This window comes from Terrapene carolina, unplaced genomic scaffold (assembly GCF_002925995.2).
Source record: "Terrapene carolina triunguis isolate 2854851 unplaced genomic scaffold, T_m_triunguis-2.0 Scaffold22, whole genome shotgun sequence".
NCBI lineage: Eukaryota > Metazoa > Chordata > Testudines > Emydidae > Terrapene > Terrapene triunguis.
The window spans coordinates 23,436,316-23,455,001 of NW_020664373.1; the positions used below are offsets into that span (position 1 = coordinate 23,436,316).

At 39.3% G+C, this 18,686-nt stretch overlaps 1 protein-coding gene across 1 annotated transcript in view; it reads right to left on the reverse strand.

Annotated features, from left to right (window-relative positions):
• The window catches only part of LOC112104196 (cilia- and flagella-associated protein 47), a 698,279-nt gene that overhangs the window by 262,505 nt on the left and 417,088 nt on the right, over positions 1-18,686 (reverse strand). Inside the window, exons 51-52 of the mRNA XM_029910741.1 lie at positions 12,210-12,307; positions 1,154-1,329 (exon numbers count right to left, since the gene is read on the reverse strand). Coding sequence (XP_029766601.1) covers positions 1,154-1,329; positions 12,210-12,307 — 274 coding nt within the window. The remainder of the gene's footprint in view (positions 1-1,153; positions 1,330-12,209; positions 12,308-18,686) is intronic.

Consider the following 18,686-nt stretch of genomic DNA (forward strand, 5'->3'; position numbering starts at 1 on the left):
GCGTGCCGAACGTTGCCGACCCCTGCTCTAGCATGACACAGGGAGACCAGCTTTGCACAGAGCTACAACAGGATCAGGGTAGTGCAAAAGTTACACCACCTTTGCACATGCCCCCTTGGCCTGCATGCTGCAGATCAGCTGAAACCAAGAACTGCCCCATAGATCTGTCAAGTTAAAAGCATGTATCTTATCTTGTTATCTGAAAATTATGAATTTGAAAAAATACTACACCAGAATATTCTGACACAGCAAAATAAAGTATATTTTTATTCTCAGCTTTCAGAAATTATCAGTTCTGTATCTTGTCTCTGAAAATTTTACTAGAATGTTAACAGTGGTCATTTCTACAAAACTATAGCCTCTGAAAGCTGTAGTGCAATAATACTTGGCAGTATTCTGTACTTGGGAAAATCAATAAGAACAGATTGAACAATTGCTTTTGGGACTGCTTATTTTGGTGAACTTCAGCCAACTAATGCTTAATTAACAATGCCCTGAGAAAAACTCTTACAATTCTGCAGTGTTCAGCAGCCTGCCTTTACTAGTTCAGCTGAGAACTATGATCAGTGGCAGCCAAGACCAAAAGGTCATCAGTCTTATCACTGGTAATTATCATACTGTACAGACTCTTCTGAGTTTCCAATGTGGTGAAACATCTTTAATTTAAATCTTCTCCATATTCATTAAGAAGATCATTTCTAATTAATGGAGATTTCTCAAGCTAAATAGATTTTCATGAAGACTGATAAAGGGTTCTTCACCTGTGTTTAGTGAAATAATTTTAGTTTAGTTCCCTTTCTGCAGAAAGATGACTCCAGGTCACTCCTTTTATGGCAAGTGACAAAATTAACAATTCATTTGAAGTCCATATTTTGAGATAGATTTTCTGATATTAAAGTAATATCATAAGAAAATGTACACACAACTCAAGTGATATCCATCAAAGAATTGCCATCTGCCTATCAGCCATCAGAATTATTCAAAGAAACTGGCAGGTTTGTGTAGAATATATCTAATGTTAAAAAAGTAATACAGAGAACACAAAATATTTCTAAGTAACATTCTAGGGTCAAGGAGTTATTGTAGGGTCTAGTGACAATATTTTTACTGAATATTATAAAGCACATATACATGTTAACATTCTGCATCTTACCTTCCTTCTGAAGTGCCAGTACTAGCTGGGGAATATTTTACTTCATAGGACAGAGTTTCTTTTGGCTGAAGAACAAGAATTGTTTCTCCACTAAGTGCAGCACCCATTAACACTACATCTAACTGTAGAGTTTCAGGTGTAGGATTAGTGATGGGAATTTCAATGCCAATGGTATCCTAGAAACACAAAATGAATGAATTATAGGACTTTCACTGTCAAAGAAGTTTGTTAAAGATGATGTAAGGAAGATGCTTCTACATTAATTGAACTGAATGGCACATAGGCCATATTTAATTTGATAAATTAACATAGTGTAAATGCACCAAGAGGCAGCAGTAGCCAATCGCCCAATCATAAGTCACTTCTTGTTCCATCTAGGGTGACCAGATGTCCTGATTTTAAAGGGACAGTCTCGATTTTTGGGTCTTTTTCTTATATAGGCTCCTATTACCCCCTACCCCAGTCCCGATTTTTCACATTTGCTGTCTGGTCACCCTAGTTCCATCTAGTAATCAGGGGTTATCAAACTCTCCAGCCAACCCTCCCCGCCAATATGCCATGTAGTCTACCAAGGCCCGTCTTACATTATAAAGCTAGCCAGCACCCTATCATTAGAGCACCCTAGAGAGAGCTAGTGCAGCCCCAAGTGACCTCTCAAGGGCAGCCTGGCTGGTGGCAGGGCCAGAGGCTGACCCAGGACTGGAGCAATCACTGCTTGGGGAGCACCGGGGCAGGACCCCAGAGCCCCAGCAGCGGGGCAGCCCCGGGCCCATGCAGGAGCAGGGTACAAAGCCCAGGAGCTTGTCCATTCCTGAGGGGGAACCAGGGGAGCTCTGGGCTGGGCCCTTCTGCTTCGAGCGTGAGGGCTTGGCCCTGCTTGTGCCGGCATGAGCGGGGCAAGGCCTGGCATGGGGGTCAGGCTGCAGTGCCCAAGGACTGAGCTGCCCAAGCTGTGCCCACCAAGGGCAGCCCGCAGAGTCCCCACATCCCTGCAGGCAGCGTGAGCTGCTGGCCCTGGCCAGAGGCTGCATCGCTGCAGGGTGCCACCATGCTCACCCCTTCCAGGGAGGGGTCCCAGGCTGGCCAGGGCCCCGAATCGGTGCTGAGCAGGGCCTGTGCACGGAGCAGCTCTGAGCAGGGATATTTACTGGGGCCCAGACTCAGCGTCCATTGCCCAAGCAGCTCTGCGCCCGGGCTGGGGCTGGGATTTAAAGGGCTCAGAGCTCCCGCGGCTGTGGGAAGCCCAGAGCCCTTTAAATCCCGCCCACAGCTCCGGCGGCTGGGCTGGGGCCGGGATTTAAAGGGCCCTTTAATTTGCCTGGGAGCCCCGGGTTGATTTAAAGGCCCTGGGGCTCCCAGCCACAGCCGGTGCCCCAGGGCCTTTAAATCTTGAGAGCCCCGCCTCTTCTGGTTGAGGCCACACCTCTTCCAGGTGAGGCCACGCCCCTCTCAGGACTCCAGCAGTACCGGTAAGTCCTGTAAGTTACTTTCACCCCTGTTCATTATACTGGCCACTCAACGTATGAAGTAAAGTAAGAGCTCTTGGTGCCGAAACTGGACTACATTCTGTACATTATACACGTGCACTTAATTTCCATGTCAAAGTCTGAGACCACAAGTCCACTGCATTCCCCAGGTAGTTTAGATTACAGAATTACATTAGTGTTGGCCTTGAAAGATATTGCTGTAATTGTAGAAAATTAGTAAACCAAAATAAAGCATTTTGGCCTGGACAATTATACTGAGTCACCACACTTAAATTTTACTCCATTTACATGTGCTATAGAGACTTGATCCTGCAAGCTACTGAACATTGTGGCCCAAAGCACATGAGTAGTCGATTGACTTTGAAAATGTGCTTACATACATAACTGGTGGGACCACAGAATACACCAATTTGCAGGATCAAGTCCTGTGCTACAGTCTTAAAGGGTAAGTACTTCAGTGTAACCGCCCCCCCCCCCCAAAAAAACAAAAACAACAACAACAAAACCCTAACCAGAACTATCACAGCATACCACTGTACACATTCTGAGTAAATTATATACTATAATAATTTATTTTACACTTACTGTGAAGTATAGAAAATAAAATAAAATAAAACACAAGTGACTTTCTGTAAGACAGTATGTAAAACATCTGGCTTTCTATCCAGAATTTTGCTGAATAACAAGTTTCCAAAACTGCTTGCTCACCATAGTTATTAAGATGAGAAGAAATAGTAACAGTGAGACTATGAAGACAAAATAAATTAACCTCATTCTCATTACATTCAAAATAATAATGTATACTACATCCAAATTTGCTCTCAAACAGACAGACATATCCAGAGTAACTCGATTAACTAAAATTAAATTACTCTGGATTTACATCAATGTAATTGATATGAGAATTTAGCCCTTTATTTCAACAGTTGTTGTTTTTACACTTAATTTAGAAAAATATGTTTCTAAATTCCATATAACTAATTAGCAGGTTTTAGAAAACCTTCTAAAATGTTCACTCTCTTTCTCCTCACATTTACATTTTTGGCTTTGGACTCAAATGTAGAAGCTTAGCAATAATACTGTTGCTCTGATGCCTTGAACTTACTAAAAGCCGAGATCTAGGAATACCAGCTACAGATTAAGTGACAAACTAGTATAATAATATATTTGCTCTCTTTCTCCACACATCTGACAACTATTTTTTCACGAATATGACCACTCATGTAGCAAAATATGAACCACCTTCTGATTATTGTTTAATAGTCTCTTGCCAAATTCAGCTGTAGTCTCACTGGCATTTCATGATCTACATTAGCCCCCTTTGTGTTGCACCACATAACTGATTAATATGGGTTGTTGGGTTTTTTTTTTTCCAGCTTCTATGTATTTATCAACAAATTTCGTTCAAACTTTAGTCATTCATCCTCCTTTTGGATAACTACCATTTTATGAGATCTGTAAAGATGTTCTGGTCTGATTTATTTGTCAAACTGCTTTTAGTTAAAGTGATTAATAATTATAACCTTCCCAAATTTTATTTTCTTCCAGGAAGAATGCCGCCATGGTTCTTTCACAGAACATTACTTTTTATGCTACCAATTGTTATGAAAGCATACTTTTAAAACTCAAGCTTAGGATATGGTTCATAACTTCAAGTTACTCAGTTTTCAAGAACAGCTTTCACATTCTCATTTACTTTAGGATTTATGGGAAAATAATATGCCACAGTTATGAAGTAATGTTTCTGATTTACAGAGTATATAATTATAAGCATTAGTATAAAATACATCCATAATTATATGCTTTATACCTATAATCAGAGAATAACAATAATATAATTATATGAAGGAAAGTTATTCAAAAACAATGTCAAGAGTTTAAACTGATGTTTGATCTGCTTTAAAATTGCTATGGATTATAGAAAGCCTTCAAATTCTCCATATCTAGTGGTATAGTTCAGTTCCAGGTTACGCAAGCTTTTGCTGAAGTAACCAATGCTGTGGTTCCTGGAGGCTAACAATTCTCTAGGGGTGGGATCGTGATGGCACATGGTGACACAAATGGCCTACAGCCAGAGCAGACACCCAGCAGTGAGCAGTGTTGGTGAGAAAAGGTGGGCATTGTCTGAGTACCTCAATGAGCCAATTCAGTGCATCTCTTGGGCAACCTCTGCTGGTGACCCTGTTATAGAAACCTGGCTTATAAATTAAAGCCTCTTTCCATTAAAAGTATCCCCAGTGGAGGATGGTGATGAAAACAACAGAGCTGCCCTTCTGGGAGGATGACTCCCACCCCCCACATGCTGTCTAAGACCAACAGTGTCAGCTGTTTGTTCCTCAGATTGTGATGGATCCAGACGATTGACAAAAGACTGCTGGAATTTGAATCTACTGCCTTCATGATGACCACAGCAAAAAATGAAGCCGTAGAAAGATAAATTCATTTACAGCTATAGGCTGCAACTTTACTAATGTTAAGATTAGTGAGGCAGAGGAGGTGAGTTGACTTACCCACTCGCAAACTACCAGACACTAATTGGGTCCTTAATTGGCTAAAATGGCCTCATGTTATACAACCAAGGAATGAGAGTTGGCTTCCTTAGCCAACATCCCCACTACTCAATTCATGATTCAACACTCTACTCAATCCCACCACCCTTCCTTGATGAGGAGGAATGAGGATACAGACAAGGGAAAGCTCTGTCTGCAAAGACTTAAGACTTCTCATGCCACAGAGACTAACAGGGTTTACCACTCCTTCCTGGATCCCACACTAAGGTCAATCACAGCAGCTGGCCCCTTGAAGCCTCTTACCCATGCTGGACGTTGGCTGCAAGCTGCAACAGTATTTACTGACATTTATTATCTTCTTCATCCCCATTTTTGAGGGGTGAATGCTATCTCCACCCAATCTGATTCCCGCTTGGTGTGAAGAAAGTGAAAAAACCCAGACACGCTGCCTATCTTGGAAAAAGAAAAAAAAATCCTTTCTGGCCCCACATAGGTGAGCAGGTTAGAGGAAACCCAGCTCTTGATAACTATACCATCTACATGGCAGGGCTGGCAAGGCAGCAGTCACCAGCAAGAGTGGCTGCTGTGTACCCAGAAATGCTTATGCACGTGAGGAGGGAAATAGCTGGAACCTATCAGTTCCCTCACACTCCCTGTATTGGCCAATGGTTGACACAGAGGTAGAGACTCCAATATGCTCTCCCCAGCTCCAGCCGTTGCCTGTACATACTCCCCATGCATGTTCCAAGCAGGAGAAGAGGAAAAGTAGTGGGCAGCCCTGGTGCCAGAACACACAACCTCATCTTCAACCAGGACCCAAGGAGTGGCCATTCCCCTGCCAGACTAATCAAACACCCCATCCCTTCCCTGGTAAAATGGAAAGGGGCAATCTCCTATCTTAACCGTAGCTTTTACAAACACAAATTACATATTGTCTAGCAATTCAATATACATTGCCACAATTTGTAATAGGAATAATAGTATTTCATGGTATGAATGAGAAATCTTGTTTCATTCTGAAAGGAAAACAAAAAACAATGAAGGATCCTTAATGACACTTCCTAGATTGGGTCAGTGAAATGGGTTGGTCTGGCCAGGCATTAGCCTCAAGGGGACATGCCATATCATAGTTTTTGATATAGGAGTCTGTTGTGCTGTGAATAACTTTGAAAAGTTAATGGGATTTAGCAACTCTTCTTAATAGTCACCTAACATTTTTAAATGTCAGACAGAAAACTAATTTTTTTAATGTCACATGGGAATTTTTAATGAAATTGAATTTCTAATAGTCCGATAACTGCTCAATTATTTCATCGCCATTTTTGGCTTTTTTATGATATCTGTTAAGGAACAGGAAAAGGTTAACTAGTAGAATAATGCTTTTGATACCTATATTTCAAAGCTCAATCTTGAGAAAAGTAGATACAGAATAAGGAGTGTGTAATGCCCAGTGGCCAACGTGCGCTAGGGGGCAGGGTAGAGCAGTAGTCAAGTGTGAACAGATGGTCAGGTACCTGGGATGTCAATCAGTATAAGAGGCAGGCTGGAGCAATAGTTGGAGTTCTTGCAGGGGTCAGTAACTGGAAGATCCAAACCAAGGGACTAGGTCAGCGGGTTAAGGATGCTAGGTTGGGTGAGGTGGCAAGGCAGGGTCAGGCGAGGCATCGGGGCAGCAAGATAGGGTTGGGTGAGGCGGCAAGGCAAGGCAATGGTCTATTGCTCAGACAGTTTTGTCTTCCTGTTGGGGTCTTTATATAGTCCTGGTACCCAATGAGAATGCTGTCTGCCCAGCCAATAAGGGGCCTGGCTGCTGTGAGTCTGTAGACTGTAGCACTAAATCTGTTGGTCGGGGTGGTGGTTTAGTGCACTGTGGTGGCAAAGCGGCTAAGGACCTGACTGATCTTCTACAGTGTTAAAAACCCAAACATCAAAGGCTACTCAACCTATCCATGGTTACTTGGTCAACATCTCCCATACACTTTTTGATAAATATAGAGGTGTGAATGCTTTGAGTGATGGCAGTAGACAAGATTAACTATACTATTATGATCAAGGTATCTTAACCAGGTTGAACTCCATATATACTTACTATACTTGGGATTTTCAAAGAAGCCTACAGGAGTTAGATCTCCAAATCACATTGAAATTTAATGGGACTGGGTGCCTAATTCCCCAAGGCTACTATGAAAATCCTAGCTTATGTGCTGTAAATCCTGAAGGAAAACAAATGGTCTCTGATTCTTTTGTGCTCCCAGGAACCAAAAGCTGAGGCAGAGCCCATGCAAAATTTTAAACCCTTTGAGGTATTAGCTGATGATGAGAGCTCAGAAGAGTTGTTGTCACTGAACTGTTGTCAGTCCTTTGAATTAAGTATTACCTTCTATAGGAAGCCTATGGGTGGCTTGTGTACCAAATCCTGCTTCGTGATATCCCCCATCCAACTTGGAATCTCATCAGGACAATTCTGAAACCACCTGCCACATATACTCTAGGTTAACTGAGGAATACCTGAACAAAATAAAACCTACACTGGAGAAGACAAAATAAATACTGAGGAAAGATACTCTGATCCAACCCCTCAGAAAGAATACCTACTTGGAAACTTCAGGGATGTGGAGCTACTGAGAAAAGATTTAAAATCAACCTAAAACTCTATTACCTACAAAACAGCGGCACTATACTTCAATATACCTGAGACTTCACCAAGTGATAGAAATATGATGCTATAAGATTTCTACATATTATACCTGGGGCTAAGTCATTCATCGAAAGTTCATCCACCACTATACATTATCTGACATGTTCTTTGTCTGTGCTTGTGATGTCTGACAATACATGTCACTGGGGAGACAAGGTGGGTGAGGTAGCATCTTTTATTGGACCAACTTAGTGAGAGAGACAAGCTTTTGAAGCCACACAGAGCTCTTCTTCAGGTTTGGGAAAAGTACTCCCAGCACCCCAGCAAAATGCCAGGTCCTTGCATTTTGACCTTGACCTTGCATTTTGCTGTGGTGCTTGGAATACCTATCCCGGACCTGAAGAAGAGCTCTGTGTGGCTCAAAAGCTTGCCTCTCTCACCAACAGGAGTTGGTTCAATAAAAGATATTACCTCACTCGCCTTGTCTCTCTAACATTACAGGACAGACATGGCTACAACAACACTACATAATACATGTCACTGGCTGAAAATGTCAGGAGGTTTCTGTTTCTGAAACATATGTTCTCAGTTGATTTCAGATACTACCAATGGTTTTATTTTCCAGTACTTACTTTCAACTGGTAAAACAATTTCTAAAGTACACCTCTACCCCGATATAACGCGACCTGATATAACATGAATTCGGATATAACGCGGTAAAGCAGTGCTCTGGGGGGGCGGGGCTGCGCACTCCGGTGGATCAAAGCAAGCTCGATATAATGCGGTTTCACCTATAACGCAGTAAGATTTTTTTGGCTCCCGAGGACAGTGTTATATCGGGGTAGAGGTGTAGCTTTAAATAAACCTTTAAGAAATGCATATACATATGTGTATTTAGTAATGAAAAATATCTATTAAGCAATTACCATACATATTAATTTGGATTTTGTAATTTCTGCAAATTTTCATTATACATTTGTAAATATACTGCATTGTTCTAAAATTATTACTAGGGGAAGATGATGAGAATAATTTCTTGAAATAGTTAACTCACTTTTTCCATATAAAATGTGTCTTAACAACACATATATCGTATCTAGTATTTAAAAAAATTGTTCCTAACTATTTATTGTCACACAGTTCCCCCTGTGGTGGGGCAGATTCCAACCCCAGTCTGGAAGGGGTTAAAGAGATCCTCTGGGCACAATCAGCCTCAACCTGGTGCACCTGTGAGGCTTGTCAAGCCTGGAGATGGGCGGATCTTTAAAAGGGAGGGTCTCTCTCAGTGCAGGGTGGCACTCTGAAGGAGCAGAACTCCCCAGCCTCTGGCTGTCATTCAGGGAAAAGACTTGAGAGCTTTGGCTGCCCAGGCCCTCTCAGAAAGGAGAAAGATCGGTACATTTCCATTTTCTTTTTCCTCTCTTTAGGTTCCTGAAAGCTGCAGAAGCATGCTGACTTTGTTTGGACTGCTTTAATTCTCTGCCTGCCCACCTGCCCTGCCACGCAACACCTTGAGCAGCACTGAGGACTGTGCCCTGCACTCAGACAGGAAGCATTGCCCACCCTTCTCCCTAAAGGGATGCTAGAGAGGTATAGCATACTGCACCTCCCACAAAAATTTGACTTGATTTTTCGTTAGTCATAATAAAAGATGATTACAGCTAAATGTTGTATTAATCAGACAGGTCTTATGGTTGTCATATAGATAACATCAGTCACATTTCTACTTAAGTAGTGGGGATGGACTAGGACGAATTAAAGGGAGGGCACTGTATGTAAACATTAGGATACAAAGAGAGCAAGATTTCACTTCACAATTAATTTCATTTACTTTATTTAATTTATGAGCCAAATTCTGAGGTGTTTATTTAGGTTTTTCTGAATCCTTATTCAGGCAAACTCCCGCTTAAGTTAAGGAGAATTTTGATGAAAAAATACTAAGTAGCAACCTCAGGATTTGGCAGCGCATTTTTTAAAAATAAAAACTACATTTAGTACAGACTGGAAGCCAGATTTATTTTCTGCAGCTGGACAACTTGGGCTGAAAGACAGCCTCTCCTCTTATTCTATAGTGAAGCTGTTGGTTGCAAGTTTGTATTGTTTTTACAAAATAATGAAGAATTAAGAGTAAGACAGCTTCTTTTATTTAGTGGAACTATTATCCTGCTGCTGCATTGTCAAATGCATTGTGTAGCCTTTAAACTCCCTCAACATAGTAAAAAAGTTTTCTTTTTTCCCTTATAGCAACTCATTGGCTTTTAATATTTTAACAGAACATTTTCAAAATTGCATAAGAAATGCACATGGAAATCACATAAAAAGAAAATGGATTTTTTGCCCACTTCTCCCTAAACAGTTTTTTTTCCCCCTAGCTGCCAAGGGAGTGCAAAGTTTTGCATATTAAAACAATAACTTTTTTTCCCAGCTGCAGAATATCTGTTAAGCATCCTATTTAAATAAAGAATAACTAAACCCACTGAAGTGAGATTATGGTTGGAAAAATGACTGTAAAAATGGCAGGTTGTTATTGAGTTTGTCTGCTTCCATTGAGTTATCCAAGTTACCCCTGCTTTATTGACAAAACCAGGATTTTACTATTGTCGGCAGTGACAAGCCAACAGAACTGAAAAAGAGCAACTAATTAGAACTGTATGAAACTCATTGGCTTCACTTCGCAGGGATTCACTGGTTTTGATCCATATGGCTACATAACCTTGAGTTCCACTTGGAATTTTGGGTTCAGATGAATCTTAAATCTGAAAGTGACATTCAGCCAAAAGGTGTCTGTTTTACTGTATCAACAGTGTGAAACTGCAAATCTCACATGATTTGATCCAAAATCTTAAATCTGCCTGAAAGGTCTGTAAACATTTTAAATAAACAGGTCTGAATTTAAAAGGTGAGAGGCACAGACGTCACAACTCAGTCACTAGCAACTCTGACTACAACCCTCCTCCTTCTCCAAGATTCTATAAAAATCATTTTCTGCCACTGAACAATGGACAAGTTCACATTCAGGATGGAATGCTTCAGAGGGAGAATGACAAACACTAAAAGTGATAAATGATTAAAGCCATTATAAAATATTTTACAAAATGTACATAGGCAAGACACATGTAGCCCTATTTTTCAACTCCTTCATTAAAGCATATGGTTGACTTCATTGTCACTATAAAACTTTTGTTTTAAGTTGCATCCTGCAGAGGGCTACACAGTCTGTATCGCTAAGTCCACCCAGCAACAGTACAGTTTCTAGTCTCATCCAATATTCATTTTATTTTTCAAGCTATTTTGTGTATCTCTGCATTGCCTATAATCACGATGCATTCAAGACCCAAAACTATCTTAGGAAATAAGATGAAACTGTTCTTTTTGCTTATTTTTAAAGTGCTGCATTCATGATGCAAGTCACCATGTACCCAGAAATGAAATGACTCAATACTAATTATTTAAAGAACAAATCAGGAGAAGGGAGTATGGCAGGGAGGGAGGGGGGACCTGAATTCTAATTGTATGAAGCCAAACCATAGTATCAGTTCTATATTTTTCTAGGCAAAGCTTCCTGCAGCAAAGCAGTGCAACTGTTATTCTATTCATAGAACTCATCAGCATCCATTACAAAAGCCATTTTTTCTCATTTGCTTACAAACCAAACAGAAAATAGCACTTCTAGATGATAAAATGAATATTCTTCTAAAGAAGTTGAGAAAAACATCAGCCATGGAAAAACAAAAAACACAACACTAAAATATCTAATTCAAAGACAAAAAATGCCGACAACAATAAATCTAGGCAGGCTAATCTCAGTATCATATCAGAAATGCTAAATAATGAACTATTCAAGTTTTACATATTTAAATGGTTTATAAACTATAAGCCATTTTATTCAATGAAACAGTATAATAATTCTTCCAAGCTGATTAACAATGTTTTATTATGGTTTTGATGGTTAAAGGAAATATTTACCTAATAATCCAAAAAATGATTAAGCAATTTTTTAAAAAATCATGAAAGCCTAAGCTTATTAATAGTGTGCATTGTGCAAAAGTGGAAGGCACCTAAAATAGATTTCTCCTGTTCTGTATAGCTCTAGTACAAAAGCTGGTTGAAGTTTTTTATTGAATCCAGCTCTGAGTGCCAATGTGTGAAACAGATTACAGCAGAATAAAAACCACATGAGAGAGAGTGTGAAAGATGGTAGTTAATGAATGATTATAAATAAATGTTTAAAGTTAGCAACCGACAGCTTATTTTTAGTTTACATTACTGAATTTAAATGAAGCCCCAGAATATTGGGTATTTTTAGCCCAAAAGGTGAACTTGTGTGGTCTCTCTATAAATTTGTACAATATTCCATACAGTGGAAGTTATATATACTGTTAGTTTTCAAGGTTTAGTTTTGTGGCATTGCACTATCTTACCAGAGCTGCACACTTCACATCCAGGGTTCTTTCAGGTGCACAAGGTACACTATTAATCTCCAAGGAAAACCACACTTTGCAACATGAAGAATTTCCTCCTGTGTAAACAAAATAGAAGAAAGTGTTTTTTACAAATCTGTTCTTGAGACAATGTGTGAAATCTTAGCCCCATTCAACTGAATGGAAGTTTTGACTTAAGCGGGGCCAGGATTTCACCTATTAATATTTGTAATTAGCACTGAGGCATCATTTCAAGAAAATCACAATCTAGTGTAAGTATTGCCACTCCATTGCATTCCTTGTTACTTTATCTTGTAGATTCAATTTGATAATATGATTAACAGATGCAATCTGAACTGAAATATCACTTTTAAAAATTAACTTACTCTGACACTTTTTAGCTATTTTCTGCATATGTGCATTGCTTAAACACAATCCAAGAATAATTAAAATAATCTTTGCATTAAAAGGCTGTTCTACAGTATTAAACAAAAGTATTAAAGAACAAACAAAAAAACCCACTTAGAATAAAATTTTTACCTTAGCAGGGACAGTCCTCCCTTGCAAAGTCTACACAGTATATTTTGTTTCACAGTTGCATCAAATTTTGCATCAAGTTTTCAAACAAGGTGACCTTAGTTTTAAGTCTTGTGACGATGTGTAAATCAGAGACATTAGCAACTGTCAAATGTATGCGTCAAAACATTCTACCATAGGAATTGCCATATTGGGTCAGACTAACCATCTAGCCAGTTTTCTTTCTCTGACAATGGCCAGTACCACGTTTTGCAGAGAAAGATGCACGGAACTCTGCAGTAGGCAGTTATGGAATAAAATGGCCATAGGAAAATATTCTTCCGAAACCCCATTAAATAGAGTTTGGCCTATTTTCTGAAATATGATTGTTTATATCACATATAAATCTCTTGTATCTCTCCTCCTACATGGTCCAGAAGGCAGCAAAGAGAGAGAATTAGGGGATTCTGCTGCTATCTAGAAGAGAAACAAACAGCACCAGAGTCTTGGAAGCTGACTTCCTGCACAATCAGGAGGGAAAAAAACTTTATTGATTATCTCATTTCCCATATTAGAGGTCACTTGCAACTATATGCAACTATAAATATTAGAAACTTGATTTAAAAAATAGGAACAAATTCTGCAGAAATTGATGGATTAAAAGGACAATACATTTACAAGGAAAGCTTGATGCTCATCACTGTTAAGTGGGCAAGTGGATTTGTTAAATCCTGCTTGGAATGTACTATGCTACTAGGGCCAGCAACAGGAGAGTGGATCCTTCCATTAACTATGGCAAGCAAGGTCAAGCACTGCCCCAACTCTGCATCTGAAGTGCCTGGCAGTAGAAAGGCCCACACTTCCCAATGAAGATGTTTTTATAAATGTATGGAGTTTAAGGCCAGAACTGACCAACAGATAAGCTAGCCTGATCTGTATATCTCAGGCCATTAAACTTCCCCCAATCATCCCTATATTGAGCTCATTAACTTGTTTGTCTACAGGATATCTTCTAGAAAGGCATCCAGTCTCAATCTGAAGCCATCAAGAGTTGGAGAATCCACCACTTATCTTGGTAATTTGTCCCAATGGTTAATCACATTTACTGTTAACAATTTGTGCCTCATTTCTAATAGAAATGTCTCTGCCTTCAGATTCCAGACATTGGATCTTGTTATGCCTTTCTCTACAAGCTTAAAGTGCTCTCTAGTAGCTGGTATTTTCATCCCGTGAAGGTACATATACTTATACACTGTAATCAAGTCATCACCCAATTTTCTTTTTTTTTAATAAATGAAACATATTGAGCTCTTTAAATCTCTCACTATCAGGCATTTTCTTCAGCACTTGCATCATTTTCATGGCCTTTTCCTGCACTCTCCAGGTTTTTAATAGCCTTTTAAAAATGTCAACACCAGAACGGTCTGCAGCAATCCAGTATAAGTCTCACCGATGCTATATGCGTAGACAAAATCAATGTCCTAATCCTACTCACTACTCCTCTGTATATACATCAAAGGATCACATTAGCCTTTTTTGCCAGAGCATTGCACTAGGAGCTCATGTTGAGTTGCCTGTCCACTCCAACCCCTAGATTCTTTTCAGAGTCATTGCTTTCTTCAATACTGTTCCCCATTCTGTAGGTATGTCTTGTTCCTTGCTGTATAAGTTTGCATTTGGATGCACTAATACACTTTTTGTTTGAAGGGACCCAGCTTCCGAGCAATCCAGATAGCTCTGTATGTCTCTTGGTTCTCATGACTAGTTTGGGATAGGGACTCGATCAATCTTCATGTCAATCAAAAATTTAATCAGCAGTGACTTTATATTTATGCTGAGATTACTGATGAAAATGTTGAATGATGCGGGGTCTAGAACTGATCCCTGTGGAACTCCATTAGAAACATCCCTATTCTATTATGATTCCCCTCTGACTACGTTTTGAGAGGTTTCAGTTAGCAAGTTCTTCATACATTTAAAGTGTGCTCTATTAATACTGCATAGTGATAATTTTTTTTAAATCAGAATAACAAACACCTCCTAAAAGTGTAAATATATTAAATGGATGTAGTTACTTTTACCACCCAAACTTGTCATCTCAACGAATAAAATAAGGTTTGACAAGACCTATTTTTTCATAAACCCTTGCTGTCTAATTATTTTTCTGTTCTTTACAATTGAATCCTGTTTAGCTTTTCCATTATTTGTCTGGGATTGGCTAACTGGCCTGTATTTACCCAGCTCATCCCACCTGCCTTTCTGAATATTTGTACAACATTAACACTTTTCCAGTCTTCTGGAATTTCCCTGGTATTCCAAGATGTATTACAAATTAACATCAGTGGGACAGAAATCTTCTCAGCCAACTGTTTTAGGACTCTTTGGTGCAAGTTACCTTAGCCTGCTGATTTAAAAATGTTGCCTAGTCGATTAGGTTTAATGCCCTCTTTGGTTACTAATGTACTGCAAAGTATTTCAGCATCCTGCTTCTTTCCAAATACATAACAAGAATATTGACTGAACATTTGTGGCTTTTCTGCTTCATTGTTAACAATTTTACCACCTCCATCTAGGAACGGTCTTATACCATTGCTAGGAATTCTTTTCGTCCTAATATATTTAAGATCCTTCTTATTTTTCTTAGGCCTGAAGCCACAGATTTTTTCCATGCTGTCTTTAGCTTCCCTTATCAATTATCTGCACTTCACAACACTGGTGACCCTGACATGATTGTGGTGTGATTACTGCTGTGTGTTGCTAGTGCTGCTGTTCTTAGAAGAAAGTGCAACGTATTGATTCCCCAGACCTTGATGTTGTTCACAAAGAAAAACCATAGGCTTGGTTCAGTGGAGAAGGTTTATTGTTGATGAAGCATGGTACTTGCACCGCAGCTCAATGGTTACAGATACACTAATACATGTATGCTCACAACAATGGTACCAGCTCAATCAGCAAAACATTAAGCTGTCCCCTAGGCTAGCATAAAGATGCCCCTTCTATGACTTCTCCTTTTATACATTGATACAAACAAGTTACATATTACATTCCACATGTTGCTAGTTACTACCCTTGTACCTGCTAGTTCGAACAAAACATCCTCATCCATTATCCGGTCATCCCATTCTTATCTTACAAGTGGTCAGTGTGCTCTTGTACCACCTCTTGGGAATTTGTTTATGTAGTTACTTGATAACTCTGGGTGTTCTAGAACCATCCTCTCAGGTCAGGAATGTGCTTACTTGGTTAGCTAATACTTAGTGTTTGGCTATTTTGCTAAGGCCAGGCCTACTATGATTCACAGCCTTTGGTTCATACTGTTTGTTATGCCAAGGGCTTAACACTAAACTTCTTCTCATCAGTGAAAATATCCAATTCCTCTTGCTTGTTACCCAGATTCCCAGCACTGATATTTAAGCAACTGAAAATTTTCTTCTCTTCACTTTATTTGTCACATCTGTCCAAAATGTTGGTGACACAATGAATTTGAGTTTGTAATGCATTTACCTCCTTATCACCCCACCTTTACATTATTAGTTTAATGCCATCCTGGCTGCTCCAGCAAGTCTCCAACCGAGATTAGTCTCCCTGTCTATGAAATGGGGACATCCCATTCATACAGCTCTGTCCCCCACTAGAATGTGGACAATGCGCCACAAAATTCAGACCTTCAGCTTTACACCATTCACAAAGCCAAAAGTTCACCTCCACTATTTTCTGCTTCTCCATTTTCTCACCCGTGTGTTTCAAACCATCTACATCAGTGCCCCCAACCCATCTTTCCCACTGAATGGAATCTATAAAATGTAGGTATAACTACAGCCCTATGAATGTACTAACTCCCAATGCCTACACTGGCACTACACACTCCAGTTGGGTGGCTGTGAAAGCACAAGACCCAGCATGGGGAATTACACTGTGTGGGAAGTGGAGAGTTTTAACTACATTTAACATAAGCAATTCAGCAACTTCCTGTTGAAAAGGTATTTTTTGTTTTGTTTTTTGCAGGCTGACCTGTCTGCCAAACAGACCTGCAGATATTGTTGAATATCATATAGGCAGTTTATATAAACTCTAAAGAGCTGGTACCTTTTACTCAGGGACAACACAGCCGAGTAACCTTCTCCTGCAAGAATAACTTCTTAAGATTTTCTGTCTGTCTTATGCACAGCCATTTGTAAAATTTTAAACATAACTGTATAACAAACTCAAGTAATGATATTATAGATATATAAGTGCATCCTGGGAAAAATGAATTACAGGAGTTACTAAACTGTAGCTTACAATTTAAGGAGCAGCAACTGGATGCTGAAAAGATGATTTTTGTGTCACTAGACCTTTTCTACAGAACACAGGTTTGGCCCTGGTTAGCACTTGCCTTGAGTTCTAAGCTTTTCTCTTTCTTTCTGGTTTTTGTTTGTTTGTTTGTTTTGTTTTTTATTGGTGACAGAAATACCTACACTTAATGATTTCATTCCAGAGAAAAAATACATTAAATGAACATTAAATTTCATGGTTAAGTACTCAAAAGTCAGGAAATTCCAAAATTAAGGTTGGATGTGCAACTATCACTTGAATTCAATGGTTGGAGGACACAAAAAACGAAGTGTGAATCAAACAAACTTCTATCCTCACTCCTCCATAAGCAGTAAAATTGAGTGAAGATTAAATTCAGCGCCTCTTTCCATTCAGTCTAATACCACCTATGACTAGGATTAAATCAATAAAAATATGTTGTAACTTTTATGTCCATGACTTTTTTGAAGAAAAGTGTTTATTAAAATGTAACTCAAATTCTATATTCTGTCTATCATGAAACTGTGTCATATATTCAATGACCAATCCCAACTGAGAACAACCAACTACACCTCTACCTCGATATAACGCGACCCGATATAACACAAATTCTGATATAACACAGTAAAGCAGTGCTCTGGGGGGGCGGGGCTGCACATTCCGGTGGATCAAAACAAGTTCGATATAACACGGTTTCACCTATAACGCAGTAAGATTTTTTGGCTCCCAAGGACAGCGTTATATCGAGGTAGAGGTGTATGTGATTTGTATTACACTTTTCCTTTCCTGTCAAGCAGATTCCATCCTGGGAAAACCGTGTTCTTTTGAACAATATGGGCAATATATTCAGCCCCAGAAAGCATAAGGTGCAGTGGCCAGGTAGAAAGGAATAACATGGGAAGAAAGAGTTTTTAGAAGTGCTCAATTCATAGTGCAATTCATAGGAGGGGAGGGATAGCTCAGTGGTTTGAGCATTAGCCTGCTAAACCCAGGGTTGTAAGTTCAATCCCTGAGGGGGCCACTTAGGGATCTAGGGCAAAAATCAGTCCTGCTAGTGAAGGCAGGGGGCTGGACTCAATGACCTTTCAAGGTCTCTTCCAGTTCTAGGAGATAGGATATCTTTATTTATTTAATTCCAAATCTCTACAGTCCATCTTTTTGGAACTACACACTCTATGAAGAAGTGATTTTTTTTTACTGTGAATTTTTAAATGTTCATACCTTTTTTGACTGCTATCATTTTTAAATGCACTTTGCAAATACTATGACAACTCAGCAAGAACTACATACACAATAAGTTTTATAGTTTGTCTGGTTTTGTGATGTAGGTCTTTTATATAAGCGTTAACAGTTCTCCCCACTGCTAAACACATTTTTTATTCACCATCCTTAACACAAAACACTTTTCAAAACATTCACCTTTCCCCAGACATGGAAAGTTTCAGTCCAAAAGGTGACATTTTCAAACATCTACGAGCAAATCAAAACAGGGGTTCATAATAGAAAACATACTGCAATAATACAGACATACCATGTGTGTATGTGTGTGTGTGCTCATTTATAAACTTTTGACATTTTAAATATATTTGGTGTCTTTCTTCATGACTTAGTGATAGTACTTTGAAGTATTATGAGGTAAACCTGTGTTTGATTTTTGTCTCATTCCCT